Source organism: Mastomys coucha, unplaced genomic scaffold (assembly GCF_008632895.1).
Source record: "Mastomys coucha isolate ucsf_1 unplaced genomic scaffold, UCSF_Mcou_1 pScaffold21, whole genome shotgun sequence".
In the NCBI taxonomy this organism is placed as follows: Eukaryota; Metazoa; Chordata; class Mammalia; order Rodentia; family Muridae; genus Mastomys; species Mastomys coucha.
Genome location: NW_022196904.1, coordinates 154,106,362 through 154,120,597, shown reverse-complemented (window position 1 = coordinate 154,120,597; position 14,236 = coordinate 154,106,362). Strand labels below are relative to the sequence as shown.

General features: G+C 39.5%; 1 protein-coding gene across 21 annotated transcripts in view; it reads right to left on the bottom strand.

Annotated features, from left to right (window-relative positions):
* Trpm3 (transient receptor potential cation channel subfamily M member 3) overlaps positions 1-14,236 on the bottom strand; it is a 934,047-nt gene that overhangs the window by 118,488 nt on the left and 801,323 nt on the right. For all 21 annotated transcript variants that reach the window (XM_031389936.1, XM_031389949.1, XM_031389941.1 and 18 more), the window contains one exon: positions 13,416-13,488. In XM_031389936.1, coding sequence (XP_031245796.1) covers positions 13,416-13,488 — 73 coding nt within the window. The remainder of the gene's footprint in view (positions 1-13,415; positions 13,489-14,236) is intronic.

Below are 14,236 nucleotides of genomic sequence, written 5' to 3'. Positions count from 1 at the left end.
GCAAATGATATGATTCTGTACGTAAGAGACGGTAAAGTCTGTTGGAGAATTCTTAGAACTGAACTGATAAACAGTTTTAGCAAAGTGGCAGGATACAAAATCAACGTACTAAATCCAGTAGATTTCCTGTATGTCAATGGCAAACATACCGAGACATAAACCAAGGTGACAATTCCATTCCCAGTAGCTTCAAAATGCATACTTTGTAATTAACTAAAGATGTCAAAGACCAGCAAGCCAAGGCTGTGAAGTACTTCCTCTACAACAAAACATTTAAAGACAGAAGCCAGAAACTAAGGAAGATATGAAAAGATGGAAGACTTTGTTGCTCATGGACCACAATCAGTAGTGGAAAATGCCTATCCTATCAAAAGTGGCCTACAGTTTCAATGCCATCCCAGTCAAAGTCCCAGTGACTTTTCTCTAGAAAGAGAAATTATAAAAATCACGTGAAAGCTCAAAATAGCGTGGCTAGATAAAATCATTTCTGACCAAGAAGAAGAGTTATTACCTCTTCTTGGAAGTACCATCACGCACAATTTCAATTCATACGTCAAAGCCACAGTTCAAAACCATCATGATCCTGGCATCAAAGCAGACAGGTAGATCAGTGAAACGCAATAGAGGAAGCAGACCCAAGACCACACAGGCAGAGTCACCTGATTTTAAAAAAATTACACCGTAGAGGAAAGAAGGCTCCAATGGATTCAATATTTCAGTAATATTGCTGGAAACACTGGGTTTCTAAACATAGGAGAAACTATATTCTTATTTCTCACCTTGCTCAGAACTCAACCTTAGCTGGATCCAAAGACCTGAATATGAGACCCAAAACTTTGAAATGCTTACAGAAAACTGAAGAAAGTACACTTGAAAACATCAGCATAGGAGAGCACTTTATGAAGAAGAGAGCACTTTATGACTGAGCAGAAAATAAAGCCAGTAATTGACAAATGAGATTTCATGAAATTAAGAGACTTCTATACAGAAAAAGTCACCATGTAGAATGGAAGAAAAATTTCTGCCAGCTATATTTCTGATAGAAGATCAGTATCTAGAACAGTGGTTTTCAAACCTTTCTAATGCTGCGATCCTAAAGTGGTGACTTACTGGAGATAGATTCTAATGCTTTGGTTCAATCGGGAGTCTGTGTGTCCAAACGTTGAAGGTCCTTGTGCCCAATTGATTTTGGATCAATCAATAAAGATGCCAGTGGCCAATGGCTGGGGAAAGGGAGATGGGGCGGGAACCTTAGGTTTGTACAGGCTAGGATGCAGAGGAAGAAGGAGACAGAGAATTGCCATGGAGTGGCGGGGCAGGTTGGGGGGTGGGTTGAAGGAGGGGAGAATGATGGACCTGGGAGCTGCAGGAGATAAAGCCACCCAGACATGTGAGATTTTAGGTAAGTGGCCACTGGTCACTTCCTTGATTGGGCCTGGGATAGCAGGCAGAAGACTAGAACTGCCCAGCCTTTGAGGGTAGCCAAAGCATTTTAAAATTAACTGGTGCTGACGTGCATGTGTGTGTGTGTGTGTGTGTGTGTGTGTGTGTGTGTGTGTCTTCAGTTGTGAATCCAGGTAGCCCCTGGGCAGATGAGTATGTGAAACCCACTGGGAGCCAAAGTGGTGTAGCCAGAACTTACCACTATAGTGCTCCCCAACCATAAAATTATTTTTGTTGTTACTTGTAAGTTGTAATTTTGCTATTATGAATAGTAGTGTAAATATCTGTGTTTTCTGATAGTCTTTGATGACCTCTGTAAAGGGGTCATTTGATCCCCCAAAGTGATTATAACCCACAGGTTGAGAATTTCTGATCTAAAATATATGAAGAACTGAAGAAACTGAATATCAAAGACACAAACAATTTTTTAAAAGAGACCACAGAACAGAGCAGAGAATTCTCAAAGGTAGAAATACAAATGGACTAACAGTATATAGAAAGTACTCAACATCATTATCCACAAGGGAAGTCTAAATTTCAACTGTTCTGAGATTCTCTCATATCTTACTTAGAAGTAAGGGACAATAGCTGCTGGTGAGGATGTCAGGAAAGAAATCTCTATCTACTATCAGTGGGAGTGTACACTGGTTCCCACCATGAGAAACAAAGTGGTCTCGTTGCCCTCCTTGACTCACAGCAGCCATAATTTCCTCCACAGGAGTTGTGTAAAACGAATCTAGTCCATTTCCAAGTATGATTGGGAGAGGAACTCAAGAGGTTCTCCTGCCAGCTGAAGAGCAACTGACAAGCACTTATTCTTGGGGATGGGGTATTGTTTTTCTCCAGGGTTGTGGCAACTGCTAAGTTGTTCATGTTCTAGTGGGTACCCATGGGTAGGCAGGTAGCACTGATTGGATTCAGTGGATTATTTAAGGAGATGAAAACATGAGGTTAGGATGGAGAAATGCTGGGGAGATGTGGGAGGTTAAGGGGTAGTTTGGGTTGGATATGATAAAGCTATATTATGTCAATATATAAAATTGGCAAATAATAGATGAAATATTTTAAGAAAGCATTATGCAAAGATTTTTAGTGTACTCTTGATGGTAATTACTACCAAATTAACAATCATAGTTTAGTAAATATGCCAGTTGATAATATAACTGGGTGTAGAACACTCCTTGATAGAAAATTTACCAGTTGGACCATTATTCCAGCATCCTCTGTGGTCAATGTGAATGTCTGGCTGCCATGGACTTTCCACACAATTTTACTATATAATAAAAGAGAAAGTCTGAGTATTAAGTTCAGATAGATTCCTAGGGCTTATGCATGTCAGAATTGCCAGTTTGTAATTAGGAGTTATTCTATGACAGAGCATGGGGGTGTCAATCAAATCTACATTTTGGCTTTCTCTTTAGCTTCTTTCTTAAGTGAGCTGAAGTTTGTTGAGGTTATGATAAATGGAGGAGATAAGGCTGTTACAATGCAAGAATCTGAATGCAGATGCAGATGCTGTATTTAGCTTATAGAATGAGATTGTTTTTTAGAAATGTAATTTTAAGAAGACTGGTTGTTCATTTGTCTGGTTTGTTCAGGTTGTGGAGAACAGGAATTCTTCATATGAGCCACAGCCTAATAAGGTTTCTCTGGCAGTATCCTCAAGGTTGTGTGGTACAAGAGGACATGATAGCACTTGGTTGCAAGCAGTGGATAGAGCTTTTGCACCGGTCCTGATGACCAGTAACCTGTCTTCACTGATCGTGGCTGGCTGATAGCCCTTCGGGAACTTCAGGTTCCTTCTCCTCTCTCTACAGTCTTTCTTGCAGAGAACTGGGCTTCTCCATCATCTGCCCCCCCTTTTCCTCATTACTAGGGCTTGGGATGACAAGCAATGGTGATTAAGCTTTGGTTTGATTTTCCTCTTAGTGATTGGACTCTGTTGTTTTCCAGTGGAACGTCTACTCACTTTGAAGAACTGTTTCCACTTTTGATTTTGGAGCTGAGCATTAGTCTTTTGTGGGCCAAAGCTAAAAGCTATAGAACAACATCCCCAAGTCAGGTATTTGAATGTGTACTCAGTCCCCGGTGATATATAAGTCGAGAATTTCTACAATGAACGTTACCCTTACGTCTTCAGGTCCCAACAATATACGCAAGAAGAAAAGGTTGAATGGACTTATATGGCTTATGATTTGTGATATTGAAAAGCTCTGTGTGTTTCTTTTTCTAAAATTCCCTTAAATGAATGTGTTCTCTTTGTTATGCTCTTTCTGTTGTGAAGGACTGAGAAGGCAGTCCTTCCCCAGCCTCCCCCTTGTTAACAGAGAGCCATGGGAACACGTCCCTGTTGTATGCACAAGAGGCAAAGTAGAGAAACAGGATTGATGTGAAATTGAGAATAGAACACAAATTCTTACTCTTGAGCTGGTTATTTATGATATGTCAAGAATGACTTTGTTTTTACAGCTGTGTGAATAGAATTGCTGCTGTTACCAGCAAAGCACTATAGAAACCTATGCCCCAAGGTTCTGGGGAACTCTCTGGAATTGCTGCATTGATTTGAATTCCCGCATTGATTTGAATTCCCTCTGTTGCCTTTCTTTACTCATTCTGTCTCCTCCTTTGGGTGCAATGACTTTGTTTTTTTTTGTTTTTGTTTTTTTTCTTTTTTGTATTTTTTTTTTTTTTTTTTTTTTTTTTTTTTTTTTTTTACTAAAGTTACACATTACAAAGTTGAGCCATTGATTCCTCTAAGGGTTTCTATGAAAATCTCTAGTCTCACTGTCTCAGAAGGCCAAGGTCTCATCATCCAATATCCATTTGCTTATTTAGTTTTCTGTCCCCAGCCTCTTTTCAGAACTGTATCTCAGCCTGCTTTTAGCATCTGGTCCTCTATACTAGGAACTCTGTTTTGGCTTCTTCAGAGAGTAAGTCTTTTCTTTTCAGTTGGATGGGCTGGGGGGTGGGTGGGCAAAGACATGGCATTATGGCTGCATCTTAAAAAAGACTTAACAAATCCGTTCATATTTTTTTCCTCCCAAATCTCCGCTTTTGAATTTCGGATGTCCCAAATTCCAAGACTTTTGAGCACCATAAAGTGTAAATCATCCTGATTCTAGCTTTGAATTCAGTTTTCTTTCCTGGTCTGCTATTTTTTTTTCATATATATATTATTTCCCCCTCTGCTCTCACCTTCCAGGTATAGAAACAGTTTACCTCAGTCTTAGTCTCGTTCCATTGGTCACAGTATATTCATGTGATCCTAAGATCTCTACAAAAGAAACTGGGGCATTTAGCTCTCAGTGTTAAAGAGGATATTAACTATGGAAAACATACACTGCAGCTTCTCAGCCAATGTTTTTGACCAAGGCCTCACATTCTTGATTTAGATGCATTTATTAACAAGTCATGGTAGATCCTGCTTTTGTGCCCACATATGTCAGTATCTATGCTTGTCTGTGTTTTGTCATGCACCAAGAAAGCTATAGTTGTCATGGATTATCTAAAAGCATATAAAAATGGAGGCATTATTTAATATCTGGTCTTGAACATAGATCCCAGGATGCAGAGCAAGTATGAGTGGTCCAGGGAATCTGGATTTTTGTTCAGATTCTACCAATTTTAAGTGCTATGTCTGTGGCCAAAAGCTTAGTTTCTTTGGTCCCCATCGTCCCTAATGATCCTTGCCCTGTAGTTGTATTATAAAGATTAAGTTAGTTAATACTCAGAAATGTGGCTAACTACATATTAATTATAATTATTATTTGCTAGTTTTATTATTGACATGGGCAGAGGGAGACAAGGACTACGCGTTGGGTTATGGCCTTCTCTGAGTTCATTGCCTTTAACTGCGTTGTGCCAGAGAGTTAGCTCTGCACTCTGTGAGAGTTACCTATGTACTTCATGGAAGCCTGAGTCTAAGACTTCAGCTAGAGTTTTCACTTAGATTCCATTATAGATGTGATGCGCAGGTGGTTTTATGCACACATCTCCCCCAATTCAGCCTCTTGACTTTGAAAGATCAATGTTTTGTCGGAGCCTCCTCCTTTCCTGGTTCTTAGAAATGCCCTGACAATTCACAGAACACTCCATCACTGTGTGCTTAGATTTGGCATAAGTGCTTCTCATACCACATAGGCCCAATTCCCGAGATTGATGCACTCAGTAGCTGAGTTGTCGTCTCTCTCTATCTGAACGAATGCTTTTGCTTCAGTAAGCCTGTTTCAGTTCAATATCTCTTTGCCTACCTTTGAGTAACTTTTTCTTTTCTTTCTTTTCTTTCTTTTTCTTTTTAATGAGGCCAGGAGCTTCTGAGACAAGGAAGCCAAGTGGCATTGTTATTATTTTTATTAGTGGTGCAAACTACATATTTTAAAATGGTGTCACACATGATTATGTAATTGAGACTAGGTAGTGACTGATTGCACAATTGATGTTGATTCATTGTTCTCAAATTAGTCAAGCTGGGAAGTCACAGCCATCAATGATTTCTTCACTAGGGGAGAGCTGTTTAGAAGTGGTGGATTTGCAGATTTGCACATTTGAGCATTGTTCCCAGGCCAAATCAGAATCTTGTATGTTGTGGTGGTTTGAATGAGAATAGCTCCCATATTGGAATGGGTGGTCTGCTGTTTATGGAACTGTTTGGGAAGGATTAGGAGGCATGGCCTTGCTGGAGGAACTGTGTCACTAGGGGGTGGCCTTTGAGGCATAAGAAGCCCAAGCCATTTCCAATGATCTCTCTCTGTCCCATGCTCTGGATTAGATGTAAGATGTTATCTCCATCTCCAGTGCTATGGCTACTGACATGCTCCCTGCCTTGATGATCATGGACTCTACTAGCTTCTGGAACTGTGAGCCCCCAAAGAAATCCTTTCTTTTGTAAATTGCCTCAGTTATTGTGTCTCTTCAACAGCAATGGGAAAGTAACTAAGAAAGACACGTTATAAAGTGAAAGGATGTTTACTTTCTGAGGAAAAAGTGATAGGTTATACTACATTAGTATCTAGAAATGGCCACATGGTAAGAGTAAGAGACTTGGGTTTATTCTGACCCTGGTTCTACTTCATCCTCCAAACACAAGCTGAAGTACATAGAGCAGATGAGCCTGTAGTAAGAAGTGAAGTAGAAACTAGGGAGGAAGCAGTCTGTTTGAAGAGAGAGGGCTTATTTCATTCTCAGAGGGATTCATGGAAGGGAAGTGGGCAATGTGAACAGGAGTGTTGGTAACTGGAGAGATGCTGTGATGTTGGGAAGTCAACATGCAGGGGCCACAACGGGTCCTGGGTATATGTACTACCTGGGGATGCCAACCATAGAGTCACTGAGTATTTGCATTATTGATGACTAAACCTCTTCTGTCTATGTCTGTTTCTAGAAATTTCTACAGTTAATTAAACACTTTGTAACATAAGTTTCATTTTCTTGTTTTCATTTTGAAACTGGAGAGTCCAAGTTCTATATTTTGACTTCTTTGATGAAGAAAAGAATTAGCACATGGAAGGCAGGAGTGAGCAAGAGAGTGGAAGGAAGGTTTTCAGGAATTTGCAGCCATCCTGAGGAGTATGTCTATATGTCATTTAGTAGACCATTGACCTGGGAGAATAGAGCCCTTGCCAATGACCTTCACAGGTAAGGGTATCCTCGCTGTTAGTGTGACTTTAACTGGTGATTGACTGATATGGGAAAATAACCTCATTTCTATTAATAAGTAGTATTTATCAAATTCTTGCTATTTGTCAGCAATTTTGCTGAATGCTGAGAAAAAAAGAAAAGGGACAGAGACAGAGAGACAAGAGGATATACACAGCATGCAAGTACAAGATCATGAATCCTTTCTATCTGGAACTTGGTATATCAGGGACATTTTGTAGCCAGGGTACTGACATTCTGACTGACATTCAGGGTTTATTCTAGCTGTAATAACATTATTGTTAATTTCTGCCACTTTCATGGCCAAGAAAGTGCCAGTTTAGAGATAAGTTATCTCAAAGAGCTGTGAAGATTAGATGACAAAATTTCCTTGAATTATAAAGTTTTATCCAAATGAAGGGGATTAAAGGATTTGAGCTCTTTTATTGCATGACTTGTTCCCTGCCTGTGGCACATGGACATTAGTGTCTGAAATTGCTATCTATCTTAGACCAGGTTTTGCTCTTAGATATGTTTGATTTTTCATGAAAATGAGCTTTCCCTAAGTGAATTTTTATTTGAAGGCAGAATAGTGTGTGCTTCACCACTTTCTAGAGTCCATCCCTTTATGCTTTATTTAGGAGCCTCATGTCTATACTCAATGCTTTCTGTACTTAACCTTAAGTTAGTACTTTGAAATTTATGGAGTCTTTCACACTTAAGGTGTTATAAGTCCAATGGGCTTTGGACATGCAGGATATCTTAGTACTCTGGGGGTTTTTAAAGCCTTATTTTTCCACAAATGGAAACAACTATGTGGTAAATGTGAACCATGAAGGATGGCAATGAGTTGGCCTCAGAGAGCATCCAGAGCAGCATCTTTAGATATCCTTTACATTAAACTACACAAGAAAGGTGCCACAAGGTCAGCAAATACACATTGCATTTTTTTTCATCTGGTGGAAATTATGTACATGTGCATACATGGCATGTGCAGACAGATGTGACCTCTCATTTTTAGCTTGTCATTGTCATCATCATCCTTGTCATGGTCGTTGTCATCGTCGTCATCGTCATCATCATCATCATCATCATCACCACCACCATTGCCACCACCACCATCTTCCACCAGACCATCACATAGTAAAGAGGTCTTTCCGGCTACTGTATTAAGTGCTTTACTCTCATTATCAATTAAGATGGTCATCACTGCAGCAAAAGGGTGACCAGTATTATCTCAGTTTCATAGAGGAGGAGACTGGGACTCAGTGAGGTCAAACAAATTTTTAGTCAAGGAAAAGTGGTGCTTTGAATGTGGCCACCAGTCTTGCTGCTATAAGGTGTCATGCCCGCTGTGGCTTTGCGGTAGTAAGTGTCATATGGAGAAGGTGGTAGTGGGTGAAGCTAGAGGTGAGAGGAGTATGTGAAGAATGCTTGGATGTTTGGACCTTTATAATACATATAATCAATATAACTAATAGGCTTAGGTCTTAGGGGAGACAGATGGTGAACATATACTCTTTTACAAAATATTAGAAATGATCAAGGATAGATTTTTAAAATGAAGAATATAATACTGATAATAATAAATACACATAATAATTAGCTATATCTGCTGTGAGCTTTGTGAATGTTTGTATGAATGCTTGGACTCTTGATAGTACTCATTTGGCCTGGTTCCTGGTTTTGTCTTTTGAATGAAACATTATACTTTGTAACACACCACATATTGGCACTGAATAAAAGCATATAATCATAGCACATTTATTCTTGGATATTTGCATTTGGGGAAGTTTAATGCCTTTTGACATTTAGTACTTCTTTCAAGACAACTGTGGAGATGTACAGTTTTTTTTTTTTAAAGATTTATTTATTTATTATATGTAAGTACACTGTAGCTATCTTCAGATATCCCAGAAGAGGGCATCAGATCTCATTACGGATGGCTGTGAGCCACCATGTGGTTGCTGGGATTTGAACTCACAACCTTCAGTAGAGCACTCGGCACTCTTAACCACTGAGCCATCTCTCCAGCCCCCAGATGTACAGTTTTTAAAAGTCATTTTGGACTTCCTATCTTTCCCCTTCCTGTCTATAGAACCTCCATTTCATGGGTGACTTAGGTATGCAAGATGGCTCCACAGGTAAAGGCACTTGTTGCTAAGCCTGGTGACGTGAGCTCAAATTCTGGGACCTATGTGGTAGATGGAGAGAAGTGCAAAATTATCTTATGTCTCATGTGTCCCCCCCTCCAAATAAATATAATAACTCTCACCATGTACAAGCTGCACCATCTTCCATTTAACAGCTCCAGCATTTCTGTGACTCCCTTGTCACAGGGATTGTACTGGCTGGTTTTGTGTCAACTTGACACAGGCTGGAGTTATCACAGAGAAAGGAGCTTCAATTGGGGAAGTGCCTCCATGAGATCCAGCTATGGGGCATTTTCTCAGTTGATGATCAAGTGGGGAGAGAGCCCCTTGTGGGTGGTGCCATCTCTGGGCTAGTAGGCTTGGGCTCTATAAGAAAGCAAGCTGAGCAAGCCAGGGGAAGCAAGCCAGTAAGGAACATCCCTCCATGGCTTCTGCATCAGCTCCTGCTTTCTGACCTGCTTGAGTTCCAGTCCTGACTTCCATTGTTGATGAGCAGCAATGTGGAAGTAAGCTCAATAAACCCTTTCCTCCCCAACTTGCTTCATGGTCATGATGTTTGTGCAGGAATAGAAACCCTGACTAAGACAGTGATGAATTCAAAGATGGGCTCTTCTCAGAATTAAGCAAGTCCCCATTCTTCTTGGAAGCTCTCTGCTATAATTACCAGGAAAGATGGATCTTGAAAGAGTCACTTGGAAATGCTTTATAGGAAAGTCATCTGTCTAAGGTGTGGGGATACTGCCTTTACTATTTACTTCATTGCATACTGATGCATGGGTTAACTTTGTATCAGAGGATTTCCACTACTAGAAATTCAAATACAAGAAAACTAAATCAAGCAGCTAAAAACCAAGGGAAACAAAGATATATTTCCCCCATGGCCACCTGGTTTCCCATCTGCCTTTCTTTTTTCCCCAGTGGATTTATGAAGCAGTGGTTTGTTTCCTGGCTCTGTTCCAATAATAACTGGTTTTCTCAGAAATGTTTTAGAATATGAATTGGACTTTACAAATAACCCCTGAGTATTACGTAATTGAAAATTAAATATAATTGTAAAAATTAAGTGTTAAGTCCGCTATTTGCCTTGGCTAAACACATAGGAGGAATATAATAAACTTAAGAATTTAAAATGGATGTAATTATCTATATATGCTTGATCATCAAAGAAGTCAGCCAAAAATATGCCTGATTCTCTTTCCAAATCAAGTAGGTCAGTATCAGGGAACATTTAGAAGTCTTTGCAAGATAGAGTTGACCCACTATAATCTTTTAATGGCACAAATCCCCGTTAGCATAACTGCTGCATAAATAATGTTCATTATAGTGATTAGAAACATTACTTTCTTAGAGCAATCAAAATTTCCTTTCATCTATAGCAGTATGTTTTAAGCTGCAGGTTTATGACCCATGAAATCAATTTAGTAGGGTACAATCAGCATCTAGGAAAATAGATTAAAAGAGAAAATATTCAATTTCATTGCATATTGTCCATGTAAATATTATCCCAGGTATCTTAACTTCAATTTTTCAAAGTGCAATGTGTATAATTACTTGATTATGATATAAAGTGTTTTTCACTTTGTAGAATACCATGCCAGCCCCCCCCCTGGAAAATAGGTATTCTACAGTATGATAAATGAATTCTAGGGCTGATGTGAAGATGATACATAATTTCTAGTCTTAGAAATCTCTAAAAACAAGTGTTTTCACTGAACGGTCATGGATGTTATGTTTTCACTGATATTCCAACCCCTTCCCTATTTGCTGAGTATCTCGGTTGTGTAGATGACTCTCAGGTCTGGACTGAGCCTTTTGCTAACTAGCTTTTCTTGAGCACACGCTGACTGGCTCCATGCCTCCATTTCCTTATTTATTTATTTATTTGTTTGTTTATTTTAAAGACTTATTTATTTATTATTATACATAAGTACACTGTAGCTGTCTTCAGATGCACCAGAAGAGGGTGTCAGATCTCATTATGGGTGGTTGTGAGCCACCAGGTGGTTGCTAGGATTTGAACTCAAGACCTTCGGAAGAGCAGTCAGTGCTCTTACCCACTGAGCCATCTCACCAGTCCCCCATTTCCTTATTTATAAGTGAGGCTCATGATGAACTGGTAGTGTAACTATTGTGCAGAATCAATGCATAATAAATAATTGTAGAATTATAGAATTATTGAGAATAAATGCACTAAAGTTCCTTATAGTGTTTGACACACAGTGGGACTTCAACATATATTACTTATTGATATTATTACTTTCCTCATTATCTTTATATGAGAATAGAGAATATCAGAGCTTCTTGCATCATCTTTTTAGCTTTGCCTCTGATAAAGGAAACATAAAGCCCAGAGTATGTCTTGTGGTTCAGCCTATGCATGGACCCCAAGGCCCCTAATTCTCCTTCCCAGTGTTTATATTTGTAGTTGAAAAGAAATATCTTACAGAAATGTAAGGTAGAGAACCATGAAAACGACATTACAGAACCACACAAAAATCTCTGTATAAACCTTACTTCCATCAAGGTTTACAACTTCTAAAATGAGGTGAGAAACTGAGAATTCAGCAATTGACTCTATAAAAGAAATATGGACTAGAGTGTAGGAGAAGAAGGACGAGAATAGTGATCATTTATGATAAGGAAGATGTTCCTCATGCAATTATGCTAGTAATGGCCTCTGTTGTGAGGGGCCATATATTGACCTGGGATACACCACACATTATGAAGGACTGAGATGCTCCTGGAGGGGGGGGTCTGGCATCTAGTGAATGCATATGGACACTTGGTGAGTAGACAGGGAAGAGGGTCAGTCACATTTGTCTAAGAGTCTCATGTGGTATGGTGAGAAGTCAGATACGTTGGCGCTTAGTCAAGGTTTGACGAGTAGTGTTGCGTTGTTCAGCAGGTGACTTCACCCCTTGAAGCTTTTCTTACTCCACTGGCAAAGGAAGATTAAATTAGTTCTGGCCTCATATAGTTCTGCCATGATGAATGTTTACCATAGTCATAAAGAGCTTGGCACAGTCGGTGTCATTTAATAAGTCTTCAAGAAAATAGCAAGAGTAAAAGAAGAGAAATAGACTAGAGACAGAGTGACGTAACTGTTCTTTTAGCTATGAATTATAGGATACCAACTCTGTCACTGGATCACTGAGCAGTCTGTTCATTTCTTTATCCAACAAAAATGGATTGCTGCACGAAGTGGGATTGAGTACAGTGCTGAGTAGGTGAACGAATAAGAGCTTTACTGCTCTCATTGAGTTTGTACTCTATGCAGGCCATGGCTAGACAATGACAAGCCAGGCGAGATCGGTACTGCTGAATTATGAGGCTAAGCGAGAACACAGATGTTTACAGCTGAGGACCATACTCAAAACCATTTGCAGTTTGTTCGTCTTGTACTTCTAGTATGAATTTTAAAGCTGAACAGGCCTAACTTTCATTCATTTATTTTAATGCTTTAAGAGTTTTGTCAAGTGTGGTTTGCATATCAAGGGATACTGATGGGGAGGTTTAGTCTCTATAGAACCTGGAAGAAACTGGCCTTTACTTGGCTCTGGCCCCAAGGATGAGGACAGGTAGTGCGACATCTTTGAAGAACCAGGGCTAGAGAGCAGGACTAATATTCACCTTAGAAATTAAACTCCAATAACCCAAGCATTACTGTGTTTACCACAATAAACAAGTAGCTCTGAGTTCAGTCTAATGCTCAGTTAGAACAAAAAGTATAGTATAGGCTAAGCTTTTATTTCTGCCTTTCTCTCAATGATATTTGAATTTTAATTTTAATGTTTATACACACACACACACATACACACAACAGAGAGCTACATCTATACCAACACACCTAGAGGTAGCCTTGAAAGAAAAGTAATAATAGTTATTAAATAACTTCAGATAACAGTATTTTACACATTACATTAACATTTTTATCTAGATTTTTATGATTTAATAGGTATGAGTTATATTGTATTCAAAACTTATGAATTTGAGTTACATGCAACATGTCTGCATTAGAAGGCTTCAAGTGTGGTAAGAGTGTCTTACATGGATGGGTCACTGGCTGTCAGTAATTAGACATGACACAACAACATTTGGGGTTATATTCATTAATAAGATACACAAGGTGTCTATATTAATCCATTAAAATCACTTTTTGTATCATGTGGACAGGGAGATTCTTACCTTTGAGTAATGCTGTCAGGATAGCTAAATCAATGTCCTGGTGGCCTTCTGATCCCATTCGAAACACTGTGATCTGCAATTTGAGAAGAGGAAGGAGACAATTAACAACACATTTTCCTCCAGAGAGAAATCAAAGGAATGAAGCCACATATGAGCAGTGACTATTTTACTGTCTCTGAAGGAGGCTCTTAAGCATAGGGCAAGCACACATGAGGATCAGAGGAGTGGGCCCTGCAATTGATTAAGACAGAGATGTGTCAATAGTCTTCAAGTGGGGACCATCTTAGGTAACTGCAGGGATTGTGGTGATCAAGCGAGACATTCAGGATTCACAAAATATGAAAATAGTAACACAGACCATGAGTGAGAAACTGTGCTTAAAGATAGATGACCGCAATGTTCTGTAGAAAATGGTCCATTGCATTTGCACACATGTACACTAAAGCCTTCTCTACACTCACAGGCAATAGACATCTGTCCTAGTTGGTTTTTGTCAACTCAACGCAGCCTAGGCATATCTGGGAAGAAAGTCTCCCTCTGAGAACTGAGAACATGGTCTCTGTAAGAATGACCTGGAGGCAAGTCTGCAGAGCATTTTTCTGTTTAATGGTTGATGCAGAAGGACCCAACACACTGTGGGCAGAACCACTCTTGGGCAGGTGGTCCTAGAGTTTATAATAAAGTGGGGCTCTGAAACTGAAGAGATGGTTCTGTGCTTAAAAGCACTGGCTCCTTTCCATAGGGTCTAGTTTCAATTCCTAGCACCCACATGGCAGCTTAGAATTGTCTGTAACTCCAGTTCTTGGGATCTGACAACCTCT